The sequence below is a fragment of the Oncorhynchus kisutch genome, linkage group LG10 (genome assembly GCF_002021735.2).
Source record: "Oncorhynchus kisutch isolate 150728-3 linkage group LG10, Okis_V2, whole genome shotgun sequence".
NCBI lineage: Eukaryota > Metazoa > Chordata > Actinopteri > Salmoniformes > Salmonidae > Oncorhynchus > Oncorhynchus kisutch.
This window is the reverse complement of record NC_034183.2, coordinates 4396032-4423085: the sequence shown is the minus strand read 5'-3', so window position 1 is coordinate 4423085 and position 27054 is coordinate 4396032. Positions and strand designations below refer to the sequence as shown.

Here is a 27054-nt window from a genome sequence, read left to right as displayed (position 1 = left end):
AGGTCTCCCTCACACAGTCACATATCATCATTAGGTAGGTCTCCCTCACACAGTCACATCTCATCATTAGGTAGGTCTCCCTCACACAGTCACATCCCATCATTAGGTAGGTCTCCCTCACACAGTCACATCCCATCATTAGGTAGGTATCTCTCACACAGACACATACCATCATTAGGTAGGTAGGTCTCCCTCACACAGTCACATCCCATCATTAGGTAGGTCTCCCTCACACAGACACATCCCATCATTAGGTAGGTCTCTCTCACACAGACACATCCCATCATTAGGTAGGTATCTCTCACACAGACACATCCCATCATTAGGTAGGTATCTCTCACACAGTCACATCCCATCATTAGGTAGGTAGGTATCTCTCACACAGACACATCTCATCATTAGGTAGGTCTCCCTCACACAGACACATACCATCATTAGGTAGGTAGGTCTCCCTCTCACAGATACATCCCATCATTAGGTAGGTCTCCCTCACACAGTCACATCCCATCATTAGGTAGGTCTCCCTCACACAGGTGTCTCTGTACAGGTGTCTGTGGACAGCTCTGTCTACAGCTACACCTGACTGGTACTGGTACTGGTACTGGTACAGCTTGAAATGGGTCTGTGGTCTCTGCAGGAAGACCACGAGGAGACGTGAGATTCTGAACGACGGAGAGGGAGGGAACTGAACAGAAAGCTCTCACCTCTATTGCCACTTCATTTAGGAATTTGGAGTTAAAGCTAGCTTGAAATGGGTCTGTGGTCTCTGCAGGAAGACCACGAGGAGACGTGAGATTCTGAACGACGGAGAGGGAGGGAACTGAACAGAAAGCTCTCACCTCTATTGCCATTTCATTTAGGAATTTGGAGTTAAAGCTAGCTTGAAATGGGTCTGTGGTCTCTGCAGGAAGACCACGAGGAGACGTGAGATTCTGAACGACGGAGAGGGAGGGAACTGAACAGAAAGCTCTCACCTCTATTGCCACTTCATTTAGGAATTTGGAGTTAAAGCTAGCTTGAAATGGGTCTGTGGTCTCTGCAGGAAGACCACGAGGAGACGTGAGATTCTGAACGACGGAGAGGGAGGGAACTGAACAGAAAGCTCTCACCTCTATTGCCATTTCATTTAGGAATTTGGAGTTAAAGCTAGCTTGAAATGGGTCTGTGGTCTCTGCAGGAAGACCACGAGGAGACGTGAGATTCTGAACGACGGAGAGGGAGGGAACTGAACAGAAAGCTCTCACCTCTATTGCCACTTCATTTAGGAATTTGGAGTTAAAGCTAGCTTGAAATGGGTCTGTGGTCTCTGCAGGAAGACCACGAGGAGACGTGAGATTCTGAACGACGGAGAGGGAGGGAACTGAACAGAAAGCTCTCACCTCTATTGCCATTTCATTTAGGAATTTGGAGTTAAAGCTAATGAATAGGCCATTAACCGTTAGGAGAGACTATATTTCAACGAGACACAGGGGATGTGTTTTGCCCCCCCCCCCTCCAGGTAATGAACTACAGGAATCTTGTTTCTACAGTTTCCGTCGTGGGTCTTTTAGATGGCCTCCTGTTTTATTTTATTAGTCTGAACGAGGAAAGGCAACACACAGAAGAACTATGAGATCAGGCGTGTGCTTGTCAACCCTCAATAAACTATTGTCTCAAATGATTATTAGAGCTAATTACAAACAGATGGAATGTTTTATGGGGTGTGTGTGTGTGTGTGTGTGTGTGTGTGTGTGTGTGTGTGTGTGTGTGTGTGTGTGTGTGTTAGCACGTGTGTGTGCTGCTGTGTTGAGAAGATAATTAGCTAGTTGAACCCCATTGTCGTTAATTAGCAGGAAGCCAATCATTTAATTTAATTACCTCGATCCATCGGAGGATCGTCTCTGCCTCTCTCACTGCACTGGTAGGTCAGCCAGACAGACCAGCAGACAGACCCACAGGGAAGTCCTCTGCACAGTATCTCTCACTGCACTGGTAGGTCAGCCAGACAGACCAGCAGACAGACAACCTAACCCAGTCTGCCATACACAAAACACAGAACACAGGGTTACCATCTAACCCAGTCTGCAATACACAGAACACAGGGTTACCATCTAACCCAGTCTGCCATACACAGAACACAGGGTTACCACCTAACCCAGTCTGCCATACACAGAACACAGGGTTACCACCTAACCCAGTCTGCCATACACAGAACACAGGGTTACAACCTAACCCAGTCTGCCATACACAGAACACAGGGTTACAATCTAACCCAGTCTGCCATACACAGAACACAGGGTTACAACCTAACCCAGTCTGCCATACACATTAACCCTGTGTTCTGTGTTCTGTGTCTGGCAGACTGGGTTAGATGGTAACCCTGTATTCTGTGTTCTATGTGTTAGGTTCCCCATGTTTAACCCTGTATTCTGTGTTCTATGTGTTAGGTTCCCCATGTTTAACCCTGTATTCTGTGTTCTTTTTGTTAGGTTCCCCTGTGTTCTAACCCTGTATTCTGTGTTCTATGTGTTAGGTGCCCCTGTGTTCTAACCCTGTATTCTGTGTTCTATGTGTGTCCTCTGTCAGGTTACTCCCAGCTGCAGCGTTTCAGCCTGAAGGGTTTTGACGTCCTGCAGAACATCCAGATGGGACGACTGTGTGATGTCAGAGGTACGGTAAGAGCTGATGTTCACAGACCCCCCCCCCCTTTGGGACTGCGTTGTACATTGCCTGAAACATTCACAGACCCCCCCCCCCTCCCCCCAGTGCCGTTACACAGCATTACAGCGCCATCTTTGGGACTGCGTTGTCCATCGCCTGAAACACCCCCCCCCCCCTGCGTTGTCCATCGCCTGAAACACCCCCCCCCCCCCCTGCGTTGTCCATCGCCTGAAACACCCCCCCTGCGTTGTCCATCGCCTGAAACACCCCCCCCCTGCATTGTCCATCGCCTAAAACACCCCCCCCCTGCATTGTCCATCGCCTGAAACACCCCCCCTGCGTTGTCCATCGCCTGAAACACCCCCCCCTGCGTTGTCCATCGCCTGAAACAGTCCCCCCCCCCCTGCATTGTCCATCGCCTGAATCACCCCCCCCCCTGCGTTGTCCATCGCCTGAAACACACCCCCCCCCCCCCCCTGCGTTGTCCATCGCCTGAAACACCCCCCCTGCGTTGTCCATCGCCTGAAACACCCCCCCCCTGCATTGTCCATCGCCTAAAACACCCCCCCCCTGCATTGTCCATCGCCTGAAACACCCCCCCTGCGTTGTCCATCGCCCGAAACACCCCCCCCTGCGTTGTCCATCGCCTGAAACACCCCCCCCCTGCGTTGTCCATCGCCTGAAACACCCCCCCCCTGCGTTGTCCATCGCCTGAAACACCCCCCCCTGCGTTGTCCATCGCCTGAAACAGTCCCCCCCCCCCTGCGTTGTCCATCGCCTGAAACAGTCCCCCCCCCCCTGCGTTGTCCATCGCCTGAATCACCCCCCCCTGCGTTGTCCATCGCCTGAAACAGTCCCCCCCTGCGTTGTCCATCGCCTGAAACACCCCCCCCCCTGCGTTGTCCATCGCCTGAAACACCCCCCCCCTGCGTTGTCCATCGCCTGAAACACCCCCCCCTGCGTTGTCCATCGCCTGAAACAGTCCCCCCCTGCGTTGTCCATCGCCTGAAACACCCCCCCCCTGCGTTGTCCATCGCCTGAAACACCCCCCCCCCCTGCGTTGTCCATCGCCTGAAACACCCCCCCCCTGCGTTGTCCATCGCCTGAAACACCCCCCCCTGCGTTGTCCATCGCCTGAAACACCCCCCCCTGCGTTGTCCATCGCCTGAAACAGTCCCCCCCCCCCTGCGTTGTCCATCGCCTGAATCACCCCCCCCCCTGCGTTGTCCATCGCCTGAAACCCCCCCCCCTGCGTTGTCCATCGCCTGAAACAGTCCCCCCCTGCGTTGTCCATCGCCTGAAACACCCCCCCCCTGCGTTGTCCATCGCCTGAAACACCCCCCCCCTGCGTTGTCCATCGCCTGAAACACCCCCCCCTGCGTTGTCCATCGCCTGAAACAGTCCCCCCCTGCGTTGTCCATCGCCTGAAACACCCCCCCCCTGCGTTGTCCATCGCCTGAAACACCCCCCCCCCTGCGTTGTCCATCGCCTGAAACACCCCCCCCTGCGTTGTCCATCGCCTGAAACACCCCCCCTGCATTGTCCATCGCCTGAAACACCCCCCCCTGCGTTGTCCATCGCCTGAAACACCCCCCCCTGCGTTGTCCATCGCCTGAAACACCCCCCCCCTGCGTTATCCATCGCCTGAAACACCCCCCCCTGCGTTGTCCATCGCCTGAAACACCCCCCCCCCTGCGTTGTCCATCGCCTGAAACACCCCCCCCCCTGCGTTGTCCATCGCCTGAAACAGTCTGAATGAAACAAAGCTGAAACGATCCATCTGTAAATAATAACATTCTTTGATGAGGAAGCCTTAAGACGCGTCACTGCGTAACGTACAGCGCGCGTCTGCAACTCATTGTGTGCCATACAGCTTCTTTCCACCAGGGGTAGCCCTTCCCTCGCAGATTAAAATCACGCTTAACCGTATACACTTGTAAAAACAAAATCATTATTCATGATTTTTTTGTCTAAATTAATATAATTATTGCTAATGTTAAACTAATATTTCATGACTAGGGTGCCAATTGCATTTTTTTTTTTGCGTGTCATTAGTGCGAGCCGTCATGACATTCCAAATCCGGAACAGCTGCAGTTTCAGTTGTGATGCTAACGTTAGCGCAGCTCTAAAACACAAACCTTCAAACGGGTGATGAGACATTACATAAAGTCTTTATGTTTATTATACATTTTAAAATGGATTAGTTGGGACAAATCGGGTGAAAAAAAAAAACCTATGTCCCTCCTTTCACGATCACGTCGTAGCCTTCGCTTCCCAGCAGCCATTTTTAAAAAGCCCCGACGAAGCTCATTGCCTTCTTGAATCATGCAGAGACGGAGACGGGCATCATTAAGGTCTCGTCAACGGGGAGAAATTGTGCTTTACATTGGTATTGATATTACAGTTGATCTGGACGTATTACATTTTTGGGGGCGCAAAAAATAAGGTCAATTATACGGACGCGATGTACAATAGTGAGTGAGTTTACGTTACTTAGCTAGCTCAAGCAGCTGCTGTTTGCCGCGACTCCAGCGAGTCAGTATCTGCAGTAGCCTCCCTCCAGCTGCTGTGCTGTGCAGTGCTGTGAAACATGCTGATCTTCCGACTGATTTCTGATAACAGTCCCTCTTCATGTAGGGGGCAGCATCTCTAGCTACAACTTTAGATAACTGAAACAAGCCTAGCAAACTGTTTATGTCAGATTAGCTAGAGCTAGATAGCTACAACTTTAGGGAAAATGAAACAAGCTGAAATGTCAATATGTATTCAACGTGGAGGTGATCTATGTGTCTCTGTGTGTCTCTGTGTGTAGATGAGAACGTGGAGGTGATCCATGTGTCTCTGTGTGTCTCTGTGTGTTTCTGTGTGTAGATGAGAACGTGGAGGTGATCTATGTGTCTCTGTGTGTCTCTGTGTGTAGATGAGAATGTGGAGGTGATCTATGTGTCTCTGTGTGTCCCTGTGTGTAGATGAGAACGTGGAGGTGATCTATGTGTCTCTGTGTGTCTCTGTGTGTAGATGAGAACGTGGAGGTGATCTATGTGTCTCCTGTGCGTCTGGGAGACGACCTGTCCCAGTATTACACCAGACTGCTGGGTTTGCAACAGAGAGGCCAGGGAGGACTCCAGGAGGCCACGGTAGACCCAGGGGACGGATGGGGAGGAGGGGCCAGGACAACCCAGGCCTCCTGCACCAAACGCTTCACCATCCTCACGCCTGACGCTCTGGAAGACTTTCCAGTAAGAAGGAGAACACATCACAGTTACATTTAACACACAGACTACATTTACTAACGTAGCGAAGAGATTTCAGCGATAATAGAATAAAGACCATCCTGATTCTCGCCAGCTTCGCCAGCTTCACTAAGTGAAACTAAAGGAGCGCAGTGGTCATTATGGTGAATCAGGCAGTGGTCATTATGGGGAATCAGGCAGTGGTCATTATGGTGAATCGGGCAGTGGTCATTATGGGGAATCAGGCAGTGGTCATTATGGGGAATCAGGCAGTGGTCATTATGGGGAATCGGGCAGTGGTCATTATGGGGAATCGGGCAGTGGTCATTATGGTGAATCAGGCAGCGGTCATTATGGTGAATCAGGCAGTGGTCATTATGGTGAATCAGGCAGTGGTCATTATGGTGAATCAGGCAGTGGTCATTATGGTGAATCAGGCAGCGGTCATTATGGTGAATCAGGTGAATCAGGCAGTGGTCATTATGGTGAATCAGGTGAATCAGGCAGTGGTCATTATGGTGAATCAGGTGAATCAGGCAGCGGCCATTATGGTGAATCAGGCAGTGGTCATTATGGGGAATCAGGCAGTGGTCATTATGGTGAATCAGGCAGCGGTCATTATGGTGAATCAGGCAGCGGTCATTATGGGGAATCAGGCAGCGGTCATTATGGTGAATCAGGCAGTGGTCATTATGGTGAATCAGGTGAATCAGGCAGCGGCCATTATGGTGAATCAGGCAGTGGTCATTATGGGGAATCAGGCAGTGGTCATTATGGTGAATCAGGCAGCGGTCATTATGGTGAATCAGGTGAATCAGGCAGTGGTCATTATGGTGAATCAGGCAGCGGTCATTATGGTGAATCAGGCAGCGGTCATTATGGGGAATCAGGCAGCGGTCATTATGGTGAATCAGGCAGCGTTCATTATGGTGAATCAGGCAGTGGTCATTATGGTGAATCAGGCAGTGGTCATTATGGTGAATCAGGCAGTGGTCATTATGGGGAATCAGGCAGTGGTCATTATGGTGAATCAGGTGAATCAGGCAGTGTTCATTATGGGGAATCAGGCAGTGGTCATTATGGGGAATCAGGCAGTGGTCATTATGGTGAATCAGGCAGTGGTCATTATGGTGAATCAGGTGAATCAGGCAGCGGTCATTATGGTGAATCAGGCAGCGGTCATTATGGTGAATCAGGTGAATCAGGCAGCGCTCAAGATGGTGAATCAGGGGAATCAGGCAGCGGTCAGGATGGTGAATCAAGCAGCGGTCAGGATGGTGATTCAGATGAATCAGGCAGCGGTCATTATGGTGAATCAGGCAGCGGTCAGGATGGTGAATCAGGCAGTGGTCATTATGGTGAATCAGGCAGTGGTCATTATGGTGAATCAGGTGAAGCAGGCAGCGGTCATTATGGCGAATCAGGCAGCGGTCATTATGGTGAATCAGGCAGCGGTCACTATGGTGAATCAGGCAGCGGTCATTATGGTGAATCAGGCAGCGGTCATTATGGTGAATCAGGCAGCGGCCATTATGGTGAATCAGGCAGCGGTCATTATGGTGAATCAGGCAGCGGTCATTATGGTGAATCAGGCAGTGGTCATTATGGTGAATCAGGCAGCGGTCATTATGGGGAATCAGGTGAATCAGGCAGCGGTCATTATGGGGAATCAGGTGAATCAGGCAGTGGTCATTATGGGGAATCAGGCAGCGGTCATTATGGTGAATCAGGCAGTGGTCATTATGGTGAATCAGGCAGCGGTCATTATGGTGAATCAGGCAGTGGTCTTTACGGTGAATCAGGCAACGGTCATTATGGGGAATCATGCAGCGGCCGTTATGGTGAATCAGGCAGCGGTCATTATGGTGAACCAGGCAGCGGTCATTATGGTGAATCAGGCAGTGGTCATTATGGTGAATCAGGTGAATCAGGCAGTGGTCATTATGGGGAATCAGGTGAATCAGGCAGCGGTCATTATGGGGAATCAGGTGAATCAGGCAGTGGTCATTATGGTGAATCAGGCAGTGGTCATTATGGTGAATCAGGCAGTGGTCATTACGGTGAATCAGGCAGCGGTCATTATGGTGAATCAGGCAGCGGTCATTATGGGGAATCAGGCAGCAGGCATTATGGGGAATCAGGCAGCAGGCATTATGGGGAATCAGGCAGCGGTCATTATGGGGAATCAGGCAGCAGGCATGATGGGGAATCAGGCAGCGGTCATTATGGTGAATCAGGCAGCAGGCATTATGGGGAATTAGGCAGTGGTCATTATGGTGAATCAGGCAGCGGTCAGGAAGGTGAATCAGGCAGCGATCAGGAAGGTGAATCAGGCAGCGGTCAGGAAGGTGAATCAGGCAGCAGGCATTATGGTGAATCAGGCAGCGGTCATTATGGTGAATCAGGCAGAGGTCATTATGGGGAATCAGGTGAATCAGGCAGTGGTCATTATGGTGAATCAGGCAGCAGGCATTATGGGGAATCAGGCAGTGGTCATTATGGTGAATCAGGCAGCGGTCATTATGGTGAATCAGGCAGCGGTCATTATGGTGAATCAGGCAGCGGTCATTATGGTGAATCAGGCAGCGGTCATTATGGTGAATCAGGCAGCGGTAATTATGGTGAATCAGGCAGTGGTCATTATGGTGAATCAGGCAGCGTTCATTATGGTGAATCAGGCAGCGGTCATTGTGGTGAATCAGGCAGTGGTCATTATGGTGAATCAGGCAGTGGTCATTATGGTGAATCAGGCAGTGGTCATTATGGGGAATCAGGCAGTGGTCATTATGGTGAATCAGGTGAATCAGGCAGTGTTCATTATGGGGAATCAGGCAGTGGTCATTATGGGGAATCAGGCAGTGGTCATTATGGTGAATCAGGCAGTGGTCATTATGGTGAATCAGGTGAATCAGGCAGCGGTCATTATGGTGAATCAGGCAGCGGTCATTATGGTGAATCAGGTGAATCAGGCAGCGCTCAAGATGGTGAATCAGGGGAATCAGGCAGCGGTCAGGATGGTGAATCAAGCAGCGGTCAGGATGGTGATTCAGATGAATCAGGCAGCGGTCATTATGGTGAATCAGGCAGCGGTCAGGATGGTGAATCAGGCAGTGGTCATTATGGTGAATCAGGCAGTGGTCATTATGGTGAATCAGGTGAAGCAGGCAGCGGTCATTATGGCGAATCAGGCAGCGGTCATTACGGCGAATCAGGCAGCGGTCACTATGGCGAATCAGGCAGCGGTCACTACGGTGAACCAGGCAGCGGTCATTATGGTGAATCAGGCAGCGGTCATTATGGTGAATCAGGCAGCGGTCATTATGGTGAATCAGGCAGTGGTCATTATGGTGAATCAGGCAGCGGTCATTATGGGGAATCAGGTGAATCAGGCAGCGGTCATTATGGGGAATCAGGTGAATCAGGCAGTGGTCATTATGGGGAATCAGGCAGCGGTCATTATGGTGAATCAGGCAGTGGTCATTATGGTGAATCAGGCAGCGGTCATTATGGGGAATCAGGCAGTGGTCATTATGGTGAATCAGGTGAATCAGGCAGTGTTCATTATGGGGAATCAGGCAGTGGTCATTATGGGGAATCAGGCAGTGGTCATTATGGTGAATCAGGCAGTGGTCATTATGGTGAATCAGGTGAATCAGGCAGCGGTCATTATGGTGAATCAGGCAGCGGTCATTATGGTGAATCAGGTGAATCAGGCAGCGCTCAAGATGGTGAATCAGGGGAATCAGGCAGCGGTCAGGATGGTGAATCAAGCAGCGGTCAGGATGGTGATTCAGATGAATCAGGCAGCGGTCATTATGGTGAATCAGGCAGCGGTCAGGATGGTGAATCAGGCAGTGGTCATTATGGTGAATCAGGCAGTGGTCATTATGGTGAATCAGGTGAAGCAGGCAGCGGTCATTATGGCGAATCAGGCAGCGGTCATTACGGCGAATCAGGCAGCGGTCACTATGGCGAATCAGGCAGCGGTCACTACGGTGAACCAGGCAGCGGTCATTATGGTGAATCAGGCAGCGGTCATTATGGTGAATCAGGCAGCGGTCATTATGGTGAATCAGGCAGTGGTCATTATGGTGAATCAGGCAGCGGTCATTATGGGGAATCAGGTGAATCAGGCAGCGGTCATTATGGGGAATCAGGTGAATCAGGCAGTGGTCATTATGGGGAATCAGGCAGCGGTCATTATGGTGAATCAGGCAGTGGTCATTATGGTGAATCAGGCAGCGGTCATTATGGTGAATCAGGCAGTGGTCTTTACGGTGAATCAGGCAACGGTCATTATGGGGAATCATGCAGCGGCCGTTATGGTGAATCAGGCAGCGGTCGTTATGGTGAACCAGGCAGCGGTCATTATGGTGAATCAGGCAGTGGTCATTATGGTGAATCAGGTGAATCAGGCAGTGGTCATTATGGGGAATCAGGTGAATCAGGCAGCGGTCATTATGGGGAATCAGGTGAATCAGGCAGTGGTCATTATGGTGAATCAGGCAGTGGTCATTATGATGAATCAGGCAGTGGTCATTACGGTGAATCAGGCAGCGGTCATTATGGTGAATCAGGCAGCGGTCATTATGGGGAATCAGGCAGCAGGCATTATGGGGAATCAGGCAGCGGTCATTATGGTGAATCAGGCAGCAGGCATTATGGGGAATTAGGCAGTGGTCATTATGGTGAATCAGGCAGCGGTCAGGAAGGTGAATCAGGCAGCGATCAGGAAGGTGAATCAGGCAGCGGTCAGGAAGGTGAATCAGGCAGCAGGCATTATGGTGAATCAGGCAGCGGTCATTATGGTGAATCAGGCAGAGGTCATTATGGGGAATCAGGTGAATCAGGCAGTGGTCATTATGGTGAATCAGGCAGCAGGCATTATGGGGAATCAGGCAGTGGTCATTATGGTGAATCAGGCAGCGGTCATTATGGTGAATCAGGCAGCGGTCATTATGGTGAATCAGGCAGCGGTCATTATGGTGAATCAGGCAGTGGTCATTATGGTGAATCAGGCAGCGGTAATTATGGTGAATCAGGCAGTGGTCATTATGGTGAATCAGGCAGCGTTCATTATGGTGAATCAGGCAGCGGTCATTGTGGTGAATCAGGCAGTGGTCATTATGGTGAATCAGGCAGTGGTCATTATGGTGAATCAGGCAGTGGTCATTATGGGGAATCAGGCAGTGGTCATTATGGTGAATCAGGTGAATCAGGCAGCGGTCATTATGGTGAATCAGGTGAATCAGGCAGCGCTCAAGATGGTGAATCAGGGGAATCAGGCAGCGGTCAGGATGGTGAATCAAGCAGCGGTCAGGATGGTGATTCAGATGAATCAGGCAGCGGTCATTATAGTGAATCAGGCAGCGGTCAGGATGGTGAATCAGGCAGTGGTCATTATGGTGAATCAGGCAGTGGTCATTATGGTGAATCAGGTGAAGCAGGCAGCGGTCATTATGGCGAATCAGGCAGCGGTCATTACGGCGAATCAGGCAGCGGTCACTATGGCGAATCAGGCAGCGGTCACTACGGTGAACCAGGCAGCGGTCATTATGGCGAATCAGGCAGCGGTCATTATGGTGAATCAGGCAGCGGTCATTATGGTGAATCAGGCAGTGGTCATTATGGTGAATCAGGCAGCGGTCATTACGGGGAATCAGGCAGCAGGCATGATGGGGAATCAGGCAGCGGTCATTATGGTGAATCAGGCAGCAGGCATTATGGGGAATTAGGCAGTGGTCATTATGGTGAATCAGGCAGCGGTCAGGAAGGTGAATCAGGCAGCGATCAGGAAGGTGAATCAGGCAGCGGTCAGGAAGGTGAATCAGGCAGCAGGCATTATGGTGAATCAGGCAGCGGTCAGGAAGGTGAATCAGGCAGTGGTCAGGATGGTGATTCAGGCAGCGGTCATTATGGTGAATCGGGTGAATCAGGCAGTGGTCATTATGGGGAATCAGGTGAATCAGGCAGCGGTCATTATGGGGAATCAGGTGAATCAGGCAGTGGTCATTATGGTGAATCAGGCAGTGGTCATTATGATGAATCAGGCAGTGGTCATTACGGTGAATCAGGCAGCGGTCATTATGGTGAATCAGGCAGCGGTCATTATGGGGAATCAGGCAGCAGGCATTATGGGGAATCAGGCAGCGGTCATTATGGTGAATCAGGCAGCAGGCATTATGGGGAATTAGGCAGTGGTCATTATGGTGAATCAGGCAGCGGTCAGGAAGGTGAATCAGGCAGCGATCAGGAAGGTGAATCAGGCAGCGGTCAGGAAGGTGAATCAGGCAGCAGGCATTATGGTGAATCAGGCAGCGGTCATTATGGTGAATCAGGCAGAGGTCATTATGGGGAATCAGGTGAATCAGGCAGTGGTCATTATGGTGAATCAGGCAGCAGGCATTATGGGGAATCAGGCAGTGGTCATTATGGTGAATCAGGCAGCGGTAATTATGGTGAATCAGGCAGTGGTCATTATGGTGAATCAGGCAGCGTTCATTATGGTGAATCAGGCAGCGGTCATTGTGGTGAATCAGGCAGTGGTCATTATGGTGAATCAGGCAGTGGTCATTATGGTGAATCAGGCAGTGGTCATTATGGGGAATCAGGCAGTGGTCATTATGGTGAATCAGGTGAATCAGGCAGTGTTCATTATGGGGAATCAGGCAGTGGTCATTATGGCGAATCAGGCAGTGGTCATTATGGTGAATCAGGCAGTGGTCATTATGGTGAATCAGGTGAATCAGGCAGCGGTCATTATGGTGAATCAGGTGAATCAGGCAGCGCTCAAGATGGTGAATCAGGGGAATCAGGCAGCGGTCAGGATGGTGAATCAAGCAGCGGTCAGGATGGTGATTCAGATGAATCAGGCAGCGGTCATTATAGTGAATCAGGCAGCGGTCAGGATGGTGAATCAGGCAGTGGTCATTATGGTGAATCAGGCAGTGGTCATTATGGTGAATCAGGTGAAGCAGGCAGCGGTCATTACGGCGAATCAGGCAGCGGTCATTACGGCGAATCAGGCAGCGGTCACTATGGCGAATCAGGCAGCGGTCACTACGGTGAACCAGGCAGCGGTCATTATGGTGAATCAGGCAGCGGTCATTATGGTGAATCAGGCAGCGGTCATTATGGTGAATCAGGCAGTGGTCATTATGGTGAATCAGGCAGCGGTCATTACGGGGAATCAGGCAGCAGGCATGATGGGGAATCAGGCAGCGGTCATTATGGTGAATCAGGCAGCAGGCATTATGGGGAATTAGGCAGTGGTCATTATGGTGAATCAGGCAGCGGTCAGGAAGGTGAATCAGGCAGCGATCAGGAAGGTGAATCAGGCAGCGGTCAGGAAGGTGAATCAGGCAGCAGGCATTATGGTGAATCAGGCAGCGGTCAGGAAGGTGAATCAGGCAGTGGTCAGGATGGTGATTCAGGCAGCGGTCATTATGGTGAATCGGGTGAATCAGGCAGTGGTCATTATGGGGAATCAGGTGAATCAGGCAACGGTCATTATGGGGAATCAGGCAGTGGTCATTATGGGGAATCAGGCAGCAGTCATTATGGTGAATCAGGCAGCGGTCATTATGGTGAATCAGGCAGTGGTCATTATGGTCAATCAGGTGAATCAGGCAGTGGTCATTATGGGGAATCAGGTGAATCAGGCAGCGGTCATTATGGGGAATCAGGTGAATCAGGCAGTGGTCATTATGGGGAATCAGGCAGTGGTCATTATGGTGAATCAGGCAGTGGTCATTACGGTGAATCAGGCAGTGGTCATTATGGTGAATCAGGCAGCGGCCATTATGGTGAATCAGGTGAATCAGGCAGCGGTCACGATGGTGAATCAGGCAGTGGTCATTATGGTGAATCAGGCAGCGGTCATTATGGTGAATTAGGCAGTGGTCATTATGGTGAATTAGGCAGTGGTCATTATGGTGAATCAGGCAGAGGTCATTATGGGGAATCAGGTGAATCAGGCAGTGGTCATTATGGTGAATCAGGCAGTGGTCATTATGGTGAATCAGGCAGTGGTCATTATGGTGAATCAGGCAGTGGTCATTATGGTGAATCAGGCAGTGGTCATTATGGTGAATCAGGCAGTGGTCATTATGGTGAATCAGGCAGTGGTCATTATGGTGAATCAGGCAGTGGTCATTATGGGGAATCAGGCAGTGGTCATTATGGTGAATCAGGCAGTGGTCATTATGGTGAATCAGGCAGTGGTCATTATGGTGAATCAGGCAGTGGTCATTATGGTGAATCAGGCAGGGGTCATTATGGTGAATCAGGCAGTGGTCATTATGGTGAATCAGGCAGTGGTCATTATGGTGAATCAGGCAGCGGTCAGGATGGTGAATCAGGCAGCGGTCATTATGGGGAATCAGGCAGCAGGCATGATGGGGAATCAGGCAGCGGTCATTATGGTGAATCAGGCAGCAGGCATTATGTGGAATTAGGCAGTGGTCATTATGGTGAATCAGGCAGCGGTCAGGAAGGTGAATCAGGCAGCGATCAGGAAGGTGAATCAGGCAGCGGTCAGGAAGGTGAATCAGGCAGCAGGCATTATGGTGAATCAGGCAGCGGTCAGGAAGGTGAATCAGGTGAATCAGGCAGCGGTCAGGAAGGTGAATCAGGCAGCGGTCATTATGGTGAATCAGGCAGTGGTCATTATGGGGAATCAGGTGAATCAGGCAGCGGTCATTATGGGGAATCAGGTGAATCAGGCAGTGGTCATTATGGGGAATCAGGCAGCGGTCATTATGGTGAATCAGGCAGTGGTCATTATGGTGAATCAGGCAGCGGTCATTATGGTGAATCAGGCAGTGGTCCTTACGGTGAATCAGGCAACGGTCATTATGGGGAATCATGCAGCGGTCGTTACGGCGAATCAGGCAGCGGTCATTATGGCGAATCAGGCAGCGGTCATTATGGTGAATCAGGCAGTGGTCATTATGGGGAATCAGGCAGCGGTCATTATGGTGAATCAGGCAGCGGTCATTATGGTGAATCAGGCAGTGGTCATTATGGTGAATCAGGTGAATCAGGCAGTGGTCATTATGGGGAATCAGGTGAATCAGGCAGCGGTCATTATGGGGAATCAGGTGAATCAGGCAGTGGTCATTATGGTGAATCAGGCAGTGGTCATTATGGTGAATCAGGCAGTGGTCATTACGGTGAATCAGGCAGCGGTCATTATGGTGAATCAGGCAGCGGTCACGATGGTGAATCAGGCAGTGGTCATTATGGTGAATCAGGCAGCGGTCATTATGGTGAATTAGGCAGTGGTCATTATGGTGAATCAGGCAGAGGTCATTATGGGGAATCAGGTGAATCAGGCAGTGGTCATTATGGTGAATCAGGCAGTGGTCATTATGGTGAATCAGGCAGTGGTCATTATGGTGAATCAGGCAGAGGTCATTATGGGGAATCAGGCAGCAGGCATTATGGGGAATCAGGCAGTGGTCATTATGGTGAATCAGGCAGCGGTCATTATGGTGAATCAGGCAGTGGTCATTATGGTGAATCAGGCAGCGTTCATTATGGTGAATCAGGCAGCGGTCATTGTGGTGAATCAGGCAGTGGTCATTATGGTGAATCAGGCAGTGGTCATTATGGTGAATCAGGTTGAATCAGGCAGTGGTCATTATGGGGAATCAGGCAGTGGTCATTATGGTGAATCAGGCAGTGGTCATTATGGTGAATCAGGCAGTGGTCATTATGGGGAATCAGGCAGTGGTCATTATGGGGAATCAGGCAGTGGTCATTATGGTGAATCAGGCAGTGCTCAAGATGGTGAATCAGGGGAATCAGGCAGCGGTCAGGATGGTGAATCAAGCAGCGGTCAGGATGGCGATTCAGATGAATCAGGCAGCGGTCATTATGGTGAATCAGACAGCGGTCATTATGGTGAATCAGGCAGCGGTCATTATGGTGAATTAGGCAACGGCCATTATGGTGAATCAGGCAGCGGTCATTATGGTGAATCAGGCAGCGGTCATTATGGTGAATCAGGCAGTGGTCATTATGGTGAATCAGGCAGCGGTCATTATGGGGAATCAGGCAGCAGGCATTATGGGGAATCAGGCAGTGGTCATTATGGGGAATCAGGCAGCAGGCATGATGGGGAATCAGGCAGCGGTCATTATGGTGAATCAGGCAGCAGGCATTATGGGGAATTAGGCAGTGGTCATTATGGTGAATCAGGCAGCGGTCAGGAAGGTGAATCAGGCAGCGATCAGGAAGGTGAATCAGGCAGCGGTCAGGAAGGTGAATCAGGCAGCAGGCATTATGGTGAATCAGGCAGCGGTCAGGAAGGTGAATCAGGCAGTGGTCAGGATGGTGAATCAGGCAGCGGTCATTATGGTGAATCAGGCAGTGGTCTTTACGGTGAATCAGGCAACGGTCATTATGGGGAATCATGCAGCGGTCGTTATGGTGAATCAGGCAGCGGTCATTATGGCGAATCAGGCAGCGGTCATTATGGTGAATCAGGCAGTGGTCATTATGGGGAATCAGGCAGCGGTCATTATGGTGAATCAGGCAGCGGTCATTATGGTGAATCAGGCAGTGGTCATTATGGTGAATCAGGTGAATCAGGCAGTGGTCATTATGGGGAATCAGGTGAATCAGGCAGCGGTCATTATGGGGAATCAGGTGAATCAGGCAGTGGTCATTATGGTGAATCAGGCAGTGGTCATTATGGTGAATCAGGCAGTGGTCATTACGGTGAATCAGGCAGCGGTCATTACGGTGAATCAGGCAGCGGTCATTATGGTGAATCAGGTGAATCAGGCAGCGGTCACGATGGTGAATCAGGCAGTGGTCATTATGGTGAATCAGGCAGCGGTCATTCTGGTGAATTAGGCAGTGGTCATTATGGTGAATCAGGCAGAGGTCATTATGGGGAATCAGGCAGTGGTCATTATGGTGAATCAGGCAGTGGTCATTATGGTGAATCTGGCAGAGGTCATTATGGGGAATCAGGCAGCAGGCATTATGGGGAATCAGGCAGCAGGCATTATGGGGAATCAGGCAACAGGCATTATGGGGAATCAGGCAGCAGGCATTATGGGGAATCAGGCAGCAGGCATTATGGGGAATCAGGCAGTGGTCATTATGGGGAATCAGGTGAATCAGGCAGCGGTCATTATGGGGAATCAGGTGAATCAGGCAGTGGTCATTATGGGGAATCAGGCAGCGGTCATTATGGTGAATCAGGCAGCGGTCATTATGGTGAATCAGGCAGTGGTCATTATGGTCAATCAGGTGAATCAGGCAGTGGTCATTATGGGGATCAGGTGAATCAGGCAGCGGTAATTATGGGGAATCAGGTGAATCAGGCAGTGGTCATTATGGGGAATCAGGCAGCGGTCATTATGGTGAATCAGGCAGTGGTCATTACGGTGAATCAGGCAGCGGCCATTATGGTGAATCAGGCAGCGGTCACGATGGTGAATCAGGCAGTGGTCATTATGGTGAATCAGGCAGCGGTCATTATGGTGAATTAGGCAGTGGTCATTATGGTGAATCAGGCAGTGGTCATTATGGTGAATCAGGCAGTGGTCATTATGGTGAATCAGGCAGTGGTCATTATGGTGAATCAGGCAGTGGTCATTATGGTGAATCAGGCAGTGGTCATTATGGTGAATCAGGCAGTGGTCATTATGGTGAGGATGGCGATTCAGATGAATCAGGCAGCGGTCATTATGGTGAATCAGGCAGCGGTCAGGATGGTGAATCAGGCAGCGGTCATTCTGGTGAATTAGGCAGTGGTCATTATGGCGAATCAGGCAGCGGACGATACGGCGAATCAGGCAGCGGTCATTATGGTGAATCAGGCAGTGGTCATTATGGTGAATCAGGCAGAGGTCATTATGGGGAATCAGGCAGCAGGCATTATGGGGAATCAGGCAGCAGGCATTATGGGGAATCAGGCAACAGGCATTATGGGGAATCAGGCAGCAGGCATTATGGGGAATCAGGCAGCAGGCATTATGGGGAATCAGGCAGTGGTCATTATGGGGAATCAGGTGAATCAGGCAGCGGTCATTATGGGGAATCAGGTGAATCAGGCAGTGGTCATTATGGGGAATCAGGCAGTGGTCATTATGGTCAATCAGGTGAATCAGGCAGTGGTCATTATGGGGAATCAGGTGAATCAGGCAGCGGTCATTATGGGGAATCAGGTGAATCAGGCAGTGGTCATTATGGGGAATCAGGCAGCGGTCATTATGGTGAATCAGGCAGTGGTCATTATGGTGAATCAGGCAGTGGTCATTACGGTGAATCAGGCAGTGGTCATTATGGTGAATCAGGCAGCGGCCATTATGGTGAATCAGGCAGCGGTCACGATGGTGAATCAGGCAGTGGTCATTATGGTGAATCAGGCAGCGGTCATTATGGTGAATTAGGCAGTGGTCATTATGGTGAATCAGGCAGAGGTCATTATGGGGAATCAGGTGAATCAGGCAGTGGTCATTATGGTGAATCAGGCAGTGGTCATTATGGTGAATCAGGCAGTGGTCATTATGGTGAATCAGGCAGTGGTCATTATGGTGAATCAGGCAGTGGTCATTATGGTGAATCAGGCATGGTCATTATGGTGAATCAGGCAGTGGTCATTATGGTGAATCAGGCAGTGGTCATTATGGTGAATCAGGCAGTGGTCATTACGGTGAATCAGGCAGTGGTCATTATGGTGAATCAGGCAGCGGCAATTATGGTGAATCAGGCAGCGGTCACGATGGTGAATCAGGCAGTGGTCATTATGGTGAATCAGGCAGCGGTCATTATGGTGAATTAGGCAGTGGTCATTATGGTGAATCAGGCAGAGGTCATTATGGGGAATCAGGTGAATCAGGCAGTGGTCATTATGGTGAATCAGGCAGTGGTCATTATGGTGAATCAGGCAGTGGTCATTATGGTGAATCAGGCAGTGGTCATTATGGTGAATCAGGCAGTGGTCATTATGGTGAGGATGGCGATTCAGATGAATCAGGCAGCGGTCATTATGGTGAATCAGGCAGCGGTCAGGATGGTGAATCAGGCAGTGGTCATTATGGTGAATCAGGTGAATCAGACAGCGGTCATTATGGTGAATCAGGCAGCGGTCATTATGGCGAATCAGGCAGCGGACGATACGGCGAATCAGGCAGCGGTCATTATGGCGAATCAGGCAGCGGTCATTATGGTGAATCAGGCAGCGGTCATTATGGTGAATCAGGCAGCGGTCATTATGGTGAATCAGGCAGTGGTCATTATGGTGAATCAGGCAGCGGTCAGGATGGTGAATCAGGCAGCAGGCATGATGGGGAATCAGGCAGCGGTCATTATGGTGAATCAGGCAGCAGGCATTATGGGGAATTAGGCAGTGGTCATTATGGTGAATAAGGCAGCGGTTAGGAAGGTGAATCAGGCAGCGATCAGGAAGGTGAATCAGGCAGCGGTCAGGAAGGTGAATCAGGCAGCAGGCATTATGGTGAATCAGGCAGCGGTCAGGAAGGTGAATCAGGTGAATCAGGCAGCGGTCAGGAAGGTGAATCAGGCAGCGGTCATTATGGTGAATCAGGCAGTGGTCAGGATGGTGAATCAGGCAGCGGTCATTATGGGGAATCAGGTGAATCAGGCAGTGGTCATTATGGGGAATCAGGTGAATCAGGCAGCGGTCATTATGGGGAATCAGGTGAATCAGGCAGTGGTCATTATGGGGAATCAGGCAGCGGTCATTATGGTGAATCAGGCAGCGGTCAGGATGGTGAATCAGGCAGTGGTCATTATGGTGAATCAGGTGAATCAGACAGCGGTCATTATGGTGAATCAGGCAGCGGTCATTATGGCGAATCAGGCAGCGGACGATACGGCGAATCAGGCAGCGGTCATTATGGCGAATCAGGCAGCGGTCATTATGGTGAATCAGGCAGCGGTCATTATGGTGAATCAGGCAGCGGTCATTATGGTGAATCAGGCAGTGGTCATTATGGTGAATCAGGCAGCGGTCAGGATGGTGAATCAGGCAGCAGGCATGATGGGGAATCAGGCAGCGGTCATTATGGTGAATCAGGCAGCAGGCATTATGGGGAATTAGGCAGTGGTCATTATGGTGAATAAGGCAGCGGTTAGGAAGGTGAATCAGGCAGCGATCAGGAAGGTGAATCAGGCAGCGGTCAGGAAGGTGAATCAGGCAGCAGGCATTATGGTGAATCAGGCAGCGGTCAGGAAGGTGAATCAGGTGAATCAGGCAGCGGTCAGGAAGGTGAATCAGGCAGCGGTCATTATGGTGAATCAGGCAGTGGTCAGGATGGTGAATCAGGCAGCGGTCATTATGGGGAATCAGGTGAATCAGGCAGTGGTCATTATGGGGAATCAGGTGAATCAGGCAGCGGTCATTATGGGGAATCAGGTGAATCAGGCAGTGGTCATTATGGGGAATCAGGCAGCGGTCATTATGGTGAATCAGGCAGTGGTCATTATGGTGAATCAGGCAGCGGTCATTATGGTGAATCAGGCAGTGGTCTTTACGGTGAATCAGGCAACGGTCATTATGGGGAATCATGCAGCGGCCGTTATGGTGAATCAGGCAGCGGTCATTATGGTGAACCAGGCAGCGGTCATTATGGTGAATCAGGCAGTGGTCATTATGGTGAATCAGGTGAATCAGGCAGTGGTCATTATGGGGAATCAGGTGAATCAGGCAGCGGTCATTATGGGGAATCAGGTGAATCAGGCAGTGGTCATTATGGTGAATCAGGCAGTGGTCATTATGGTGAATCAGGCAGTGGTCATTACGGTGAATCAGGCAGCGGTCATTATGGTGAATCAGGCAGCGGTCATTATGGGGAATCAGGCAGCAGGCATTATGGGGAATCAGGCAGCGGTCATTATGGGGAATCAGGCAGCAGGCATGATGGGGAATCAGGCAGCGGTCATTATGGTGAATCAGGCAGCAGGCATTATGGGGAATTAGGCAGTGGTCATTATGGTGAATCAGGCAGCGGTCAGGAAGGTGAATCAGGCAGCGATCAGGAAGGTGAATCAGGCAGCGGTCAGGAAGGTGAATCAGGCAGCAGGCATTATGGTGAATCAGGCAGCGGTCATTATGGTGAATCAGGCAGAGGTCATTATGGGGAATCAGGTGAATCAGGCAGTGGTCATTATGGTGAATCAGGCAGCAGGCATTATGGGGAATCAGGCAGTGGTCATTATGGTGAATCAGGCAGCGGTCATTATGGTGAATCAGGCAGCGGTCATTATGGTGAATCAGGCAGCGGTCATTATGGTGAATCAGGCAGTGGTCATTATGGTGAATCAGGCAGCGGTAATTATGGTGAATCAGGCAGTGGTCATTATGGTGAATCAGGCAGCGTTCATTATGGTGAATCAGGCAGCGGTCATTGTGGTGAATCAGGCAGTGGTCATTATGGTGAATCAGGCAGTGGTCATTATGGTGAATCAGGCAGTGGTCATTATGGGGAATCAGGCAGTGGTCATTATGGTGAATCAGGTGAATCAGGCAGTGTTCATTATGGGGAATCAGGCAGTGGTCATTATGGGGAATCAGGCAGTGGTCATTATGGTGAATCAGGCAGTGGTCATTATGGTGAATCAGGTGAATCAGGCAGCGGTCATTATGGTGAATCAGGCAGCGGTCATTATGGTGAATCAGGTGAATCAGGCAGCGCTCAAGATGGTGAATCAGGGGAATCAGGCAGCGGTCAGGATGGTGAATCAAGCAGCGGTCAGGATGGTGATTCAGATGAATCAGGCAGCGGTCATTATGGTGAATCAGGCAGCGGTCAGGATGGTGAATCAGGCAGTGGTCATTATGGTGAATCAGGCAGTGGTCATTATGGTGAATCAGGTGAAGCAGGCAGCGGTCATTATGGCGAATCAGGCAGCGGTCATTACGGCGAATCAGGCAGCGGTCACTATGGCGAATCAGGCAGCGGTCACTACGGTGAACCAGGCAGCGGTCATTATGGTGAATCAGGCAGCGGTCAGGAAGGTGAATCAGGCAGTGGTCAGGATGGTGATTCAGGCAGCGGTCATTATGGTGAATCAGGTGAATCAGGCAGTGGTCATTATGGGGAATCAGGTGAATCAGGCAACGGTCATTATGGGGAATCAGGTGAATCAGGCAGTGGTCATTATGGGGAATCAGGCAGCAGTCATTATGGTGAATCAGGCAGCGGTCATTATGGTGAATCAGGCAGTGGTCATTATGGTCAATCAGGTGAATCAGGCAGTGGTCATTATGGGGAATCAGGTGAATCAGGCAGCGGTCATTATGGGGAATCAGGTGAATCAGGCAGTGGTCATTATGGGGAATCAGGCAGCGGTCATTATGGTGAATCAGGCAGTGGTCATTATGGTGAATCAGGCAGTGGTCATTACGGTGAATCAGGCAGTGGTCATTATGGTGAATCAGGCAGCGGCCATTATGGTGAATCAGGTGAATCAGGCAGCGGTCACGATGGTGAATCAGGCAGTGGTCATTATGGTGAATCAGGCAGCGGTCATTATGGTGAATTAGGCAGTGGTCATTATGGTGAATCAGGCAGAGGTCATTATGGGGAATCAGGTGAATCAGGCAGTGGTCATTATGGTGAATCAGGCAGTGGTCATTATGGTGAATCAGGCAGTGGTCATTATGGTGAATCAGGCAGTGGTCATTATGGTGAATCAGGCAGTGGTCATTATGGTGAATCAGGCAGTGGTCATTATGGTGAATCAGGCAGTGGTCATTATGGGGAATCAGGCAGTGGTCATTATGGTGAATCAGGCAGTGGTCATTATGGTGAATCAGGCAGTGGTCATTATGGTGAATCAGGCAGTGGTCATTATGGTGAATCAGGCAGGGGTCATTATGGTGAATCAGGCAGTGGTCATTATGGTGAATCAGGCAGTGGTCATTATGGTGAATCAGGCAGCGGTCAGGATGGTGAATCAGGCAGCGGTCATTATGGGGAATCAGGCAGCAGGCATGATGGGGAATCAGGCAGCGGTCATTATGGTGAATCAGGCAGCAGGCATTATGTGGAATTAGGCAGTGGTCATTATGGTGAATCAGGCAGCGGTCAGGAAGGTGAATCAGGCAGCGATCAGGAAGGTGAATCAGGCAGCGGTCAGGAAGGTGAATCAGGCAGCAGGCATTATGGTGAATCAGGCAGCGGTCAGGAAGGTGAATCAGGTGAATCAGGCAGCGGTCAGGAAGGTGAATCAGGCAGCGGTCATTATGGTGAATCAGGCAGTGGTCATTATGGGGAATCAGGTGAATCAGGCAGCGGTCATTATGGGGAATCAGGTGAATCAGGCAGTGGTCATTATGGGGAATCAGGCAGCGGTCATTATGGTGAATCAGGCAGTGGTCATTATGGTGAATCAGGCAGCGGTCATTATGGTGAATCAGGCAGTGGTCCTTACGGTGAATCAGGCAACGGTCATTATGGGGAATCATGCAGCGGTCGTTACGGCGAATCAGGCAGCGGTCATTATGGCGAATCAGGCAGCGGTCATTATGGTGAATCAGGCAGTGGTCATTATGGGGAATCAGGCAGCGGTAATTATGGTGAATCAGGCAGTGGTCATTATGGTGAATCAGGCAGCGTTCATTATGGTGAATCAGGCAGCGGTCATTGTGGTGAATCAGGCAGTGGTCATTATGGTGAATCAGGCAGTGGTCATTATGGTGAATCAGGCAGTGGTCATTATGGGGAATCAGGCAGTGGTCATTATGGTGAATCAGGCAGTGGTCATTATGGGGAATCAGGCAGTGGTCATTATGGTGAATCAGGCAGTGGTCATTATGGTGAATCAGGTGAATCAGGCAGTGGTCATTATGGTGAATCAGGCAGCGGCCATTATGGTGAATCAGGTGAATCAGGCAGCGGTCACGATGGTGAATCAGGCAGTGGTCATTATGGTGAATCAGGCAGCGGTCATTATGGTGAATTAGGCAGTGGTCATTATGGTGAATCAGGCAGAGGTCATTATGGGGAATCAGGTGAATCAGGCAGTGGTCATTATGGTGAATCAGGCAGTGGTCATTATGGTGAATCAGGCAGTGGTCATTATGGTGAATCAGGCAGTGGTCATTATGGTGAATCAGGCAGTGGTCATTATGGTGAATCAGGCAGTGGTCATTATGGTGAATCAGGCAGTGGTCATTATGGGGAATCAGGCAGTGGTCATTATGGTGAATCAGGCAGTGGTCATTATGGTGAATCAGGCAGTGGTCATTATGGTGAATCAGGCAGTGGTCATTATGGTGAATCAGGCAGGGGTCATTATGGTGAATCAGGCAGTGGTCATTATGGTGAATCAGGCAGTGGTCATTATGGTGAATCAGGCAGCGGTCAGGATGGTGAATCAGGCAGCGGTCATTATGGGGAATCAGGCAGCAGGCATGATGGGGAATCAGGCAGCGGTCATTATGGTGAATCAGGCAGCAGGCATTATGTGGAATTAGGCAGTGGTCATTATGGTGAATCAGGCAGCGGTCAGGAAGGTGAATCAGGCAGCGATCAGGAAGGTGAATCAGGCAGCGGTCAGGAAGGTGAATCAGGCAGCAGGCATTATGGTGAATCAGGCAGCGGTCAGGAAGGTGAATCAGGTGAATCAGGCAGCGGTCAGGAAGGTGAATCAGGCAGCGGTCATTATGGTGAATCAGGCAGTGGTCATTATGGGGAATCAGGTGAATCAGGCAGCGGTCATTATGGGGAATCAGGTGAATCAGGCAGTGGTCATTATGGGGAATCAGGCAGCGGTCATTATGGTGAATCAGGCAGTGGTCATTATGGTGAATCAGGCAGCGGTCATTATGGTGAATCAGGCAGTGGTCCTTACGGTGAATCAGGCAACGGTCATTATGGGGAATCATGCAGCGGTCGTTACGGCGAATCAGGCAGCGGTCATTATGGCGAATCAGGCAGCGGTCATTATGGTGAATCAGGCAGTGGTCATTATGGGGAATCAGGCAGCGGTAATTATGGTGAATCAGGCAGTGGTCATTATGGTGAATCAGGCAGCGTTCATTATGGTGAATCAGGCAGCGGTCATTGTGGTGAATCAGGCAGTGGTCATTATGGTGAATCAGGCAGTGGTCATTATGGTGAATCAGGCAGTGGTCATTATGGGGAATCAGGCAGTGGTCATTATGGTGAATCAGGCAGTGGTCATTATGGGGAATCAGGCAGTGGTCATTATGGTGAATCAGGCAGTGGTCATTATGGTGAATCAGGTGAATCAGGCAGCGGTCATTATGGTGAATCAGGCAGCGGTCATTATGGTGAATCAGGTGAATCAGGCAGCGCTCAAGATGGTGAATCAGGGGAATCAGGCAGCGGTCAGGATGGTGAATCAAGCAGCGGTCAGGATGGTGATTCAGATGAATCAGGCAGCGGTCATTATGGTGAATCAGGCAGCGGTCAGGATGGTGAATCAGGCAGTGGTCATTATGGTGAATCAGGCAGTGGTCATTATGGTGAATCAGGTGAAGCAGGCAGCGGTCATTATGGCGAATCAGGCAGCGGTCATTACGGCGAATCAGGCAGCGGTCACTATGGCGAATCAGGCAGCGGTCACTACGGTGAACCAGGCAGCGGTCATTATGGTGAATCAGGCAGCGGTCAGGAAGGTGAATCAGGCAGTGGTCAGGATGGTGATTCAGGCAGCGGTCATTATGGTGAATCAGGTGAATCAGGCAGTGGTCATTATGGGGAATCAGGTGAATCAGGCAACGGTCATTATGGGGAATCAGGTGAATCAGGCAGTGGTCATTATGGGGAATCAGGCAGCAGTCATTATGGTGAATCAGGCAGCGGTCATTATGGTGAATCAGGCAGTGGTCATTATGGTCAATCAGGTGAATCAGGCAGTGGTCATTATGGGGAATCAGGTGAATCAGGCAGCGGTCATTATGGGGAATCAGGTGAATCAGGCAGTGGTCATTATGGGGAATCAGGCAGCGGTCATTATGGTGAATCAGGCAGTGGTCATTATGGTGAATCAGGCAGTGGTCATTACGGTGAATCAGGCAGTGGTCATTATGGTGAATCAGGCAGCGGCCATTATGGTGAATCAGGTGAATCAGGCAGCGGTCACGATGGTGAATCAGGCAGTGGTCATTATGGTGAATCAGGCAGCGGTCATTATGGTGAATTAGGCAGTGGTCATTATGGTGAATCAGGCAGAGGTCATTATGGGGAATCAGGTGAATCAGGCAGTGGTCATTATGGTGAATCAGGCAGTGGTCATTATGGTGAATCAGGCAGTGGTCATTATGGTGAATCAGGCAGTGGTCATTATGGTGAATCAGGCAGTGGTCATTATGGTGAATCAGGCAGTGGTCATTATGGTGAATCAGGCAGTGGTCATTATGGGGAATCAGGCAGTGGTCATTATGGTGAATCAGGCAGTGGTCATTATGGTGAATCAGGCAGTGGTCATTATGGTGAATCAGGCAGTGGTCATTATGGTGAATCAGGCAGGGGTCATTATGGTGAATCAGGCAGTGGTCATTATGGTGAATCAGGCAGTGGTCATTATGGTGAATCAGGCAGCGGTCAGGATGGTGAATCAGGCAGCGGTCATTATGGGGAATCAGGCAGCAGGCATGATGGGGAATCAGGCAGCAGGCATGATGGGGAATCAGGCAGCGGTCATTATGGTGAATCAGGCAGCAGGCATTATGTGGAATTAGGCAGTGGTCATTATGGTGAATCAGGCAGCGGTCAGGAAGGTGAATCAGGCAGCGATCAGGAAGGTGAATCAGGCAGCGGTCAGGAAGGTGAATCAGGCAGCAGGCATTATGGTGAATCAGGCAGCGGTCAGGAAGGTGAATCAGGTGAATCAGGCAGCGGTCAGGAAGGTGAATCAGGCAGCGGTCATTATGGTGAATCAGGCAGTGGTCATTATGGGGAATCAGGTGAATCAGGCAGCGGTCATTATGGGGAATCAGGTGAATCAGGCAGTGGTCATTATGGGGAATCAGGCAGCGGTCATTATGGTGAATCAGGCAGTGGTCATTATGGTGAATCAGGCAGCGGTCATTATGGTGAATCAGGCAGTGGTCCTTACGGTGAATCAGGCAACGGTCATTATGGGGAATCATGCAGCGGTCGTTACGGCGAATCAGGCAGCGGTCATTATGGCGAATCAGGCAGCGGTCATTATGGTGAATCAGGC

General features: G+C 50.5%; 1 protein-coding gene across 1 annotated transcript in view; it reads left to right on the top strand.

The window, feature by feature from the left end:
- Positions 1 to 27054, top strand: part of LOC109886647 (IQ motif-containing protein H) — a 100216-nt gene that overhangs the window by 10073 nt on the left and 63089 nt on the right. The window contains exons 4-5 of the mRNA XM_031832830.1: positions 2566 to 2649; positions 5660 to 5880. Of these exons, the coding sequence (XP_031688690.1) occupies positions 2566 to 2649; positions 5660 to 5880 (305 nt within the window). The remainder of the gene's footprint in view (positions 1 to 2565; positions 2650 to 5659; positions 5881 to 27054) is intronic.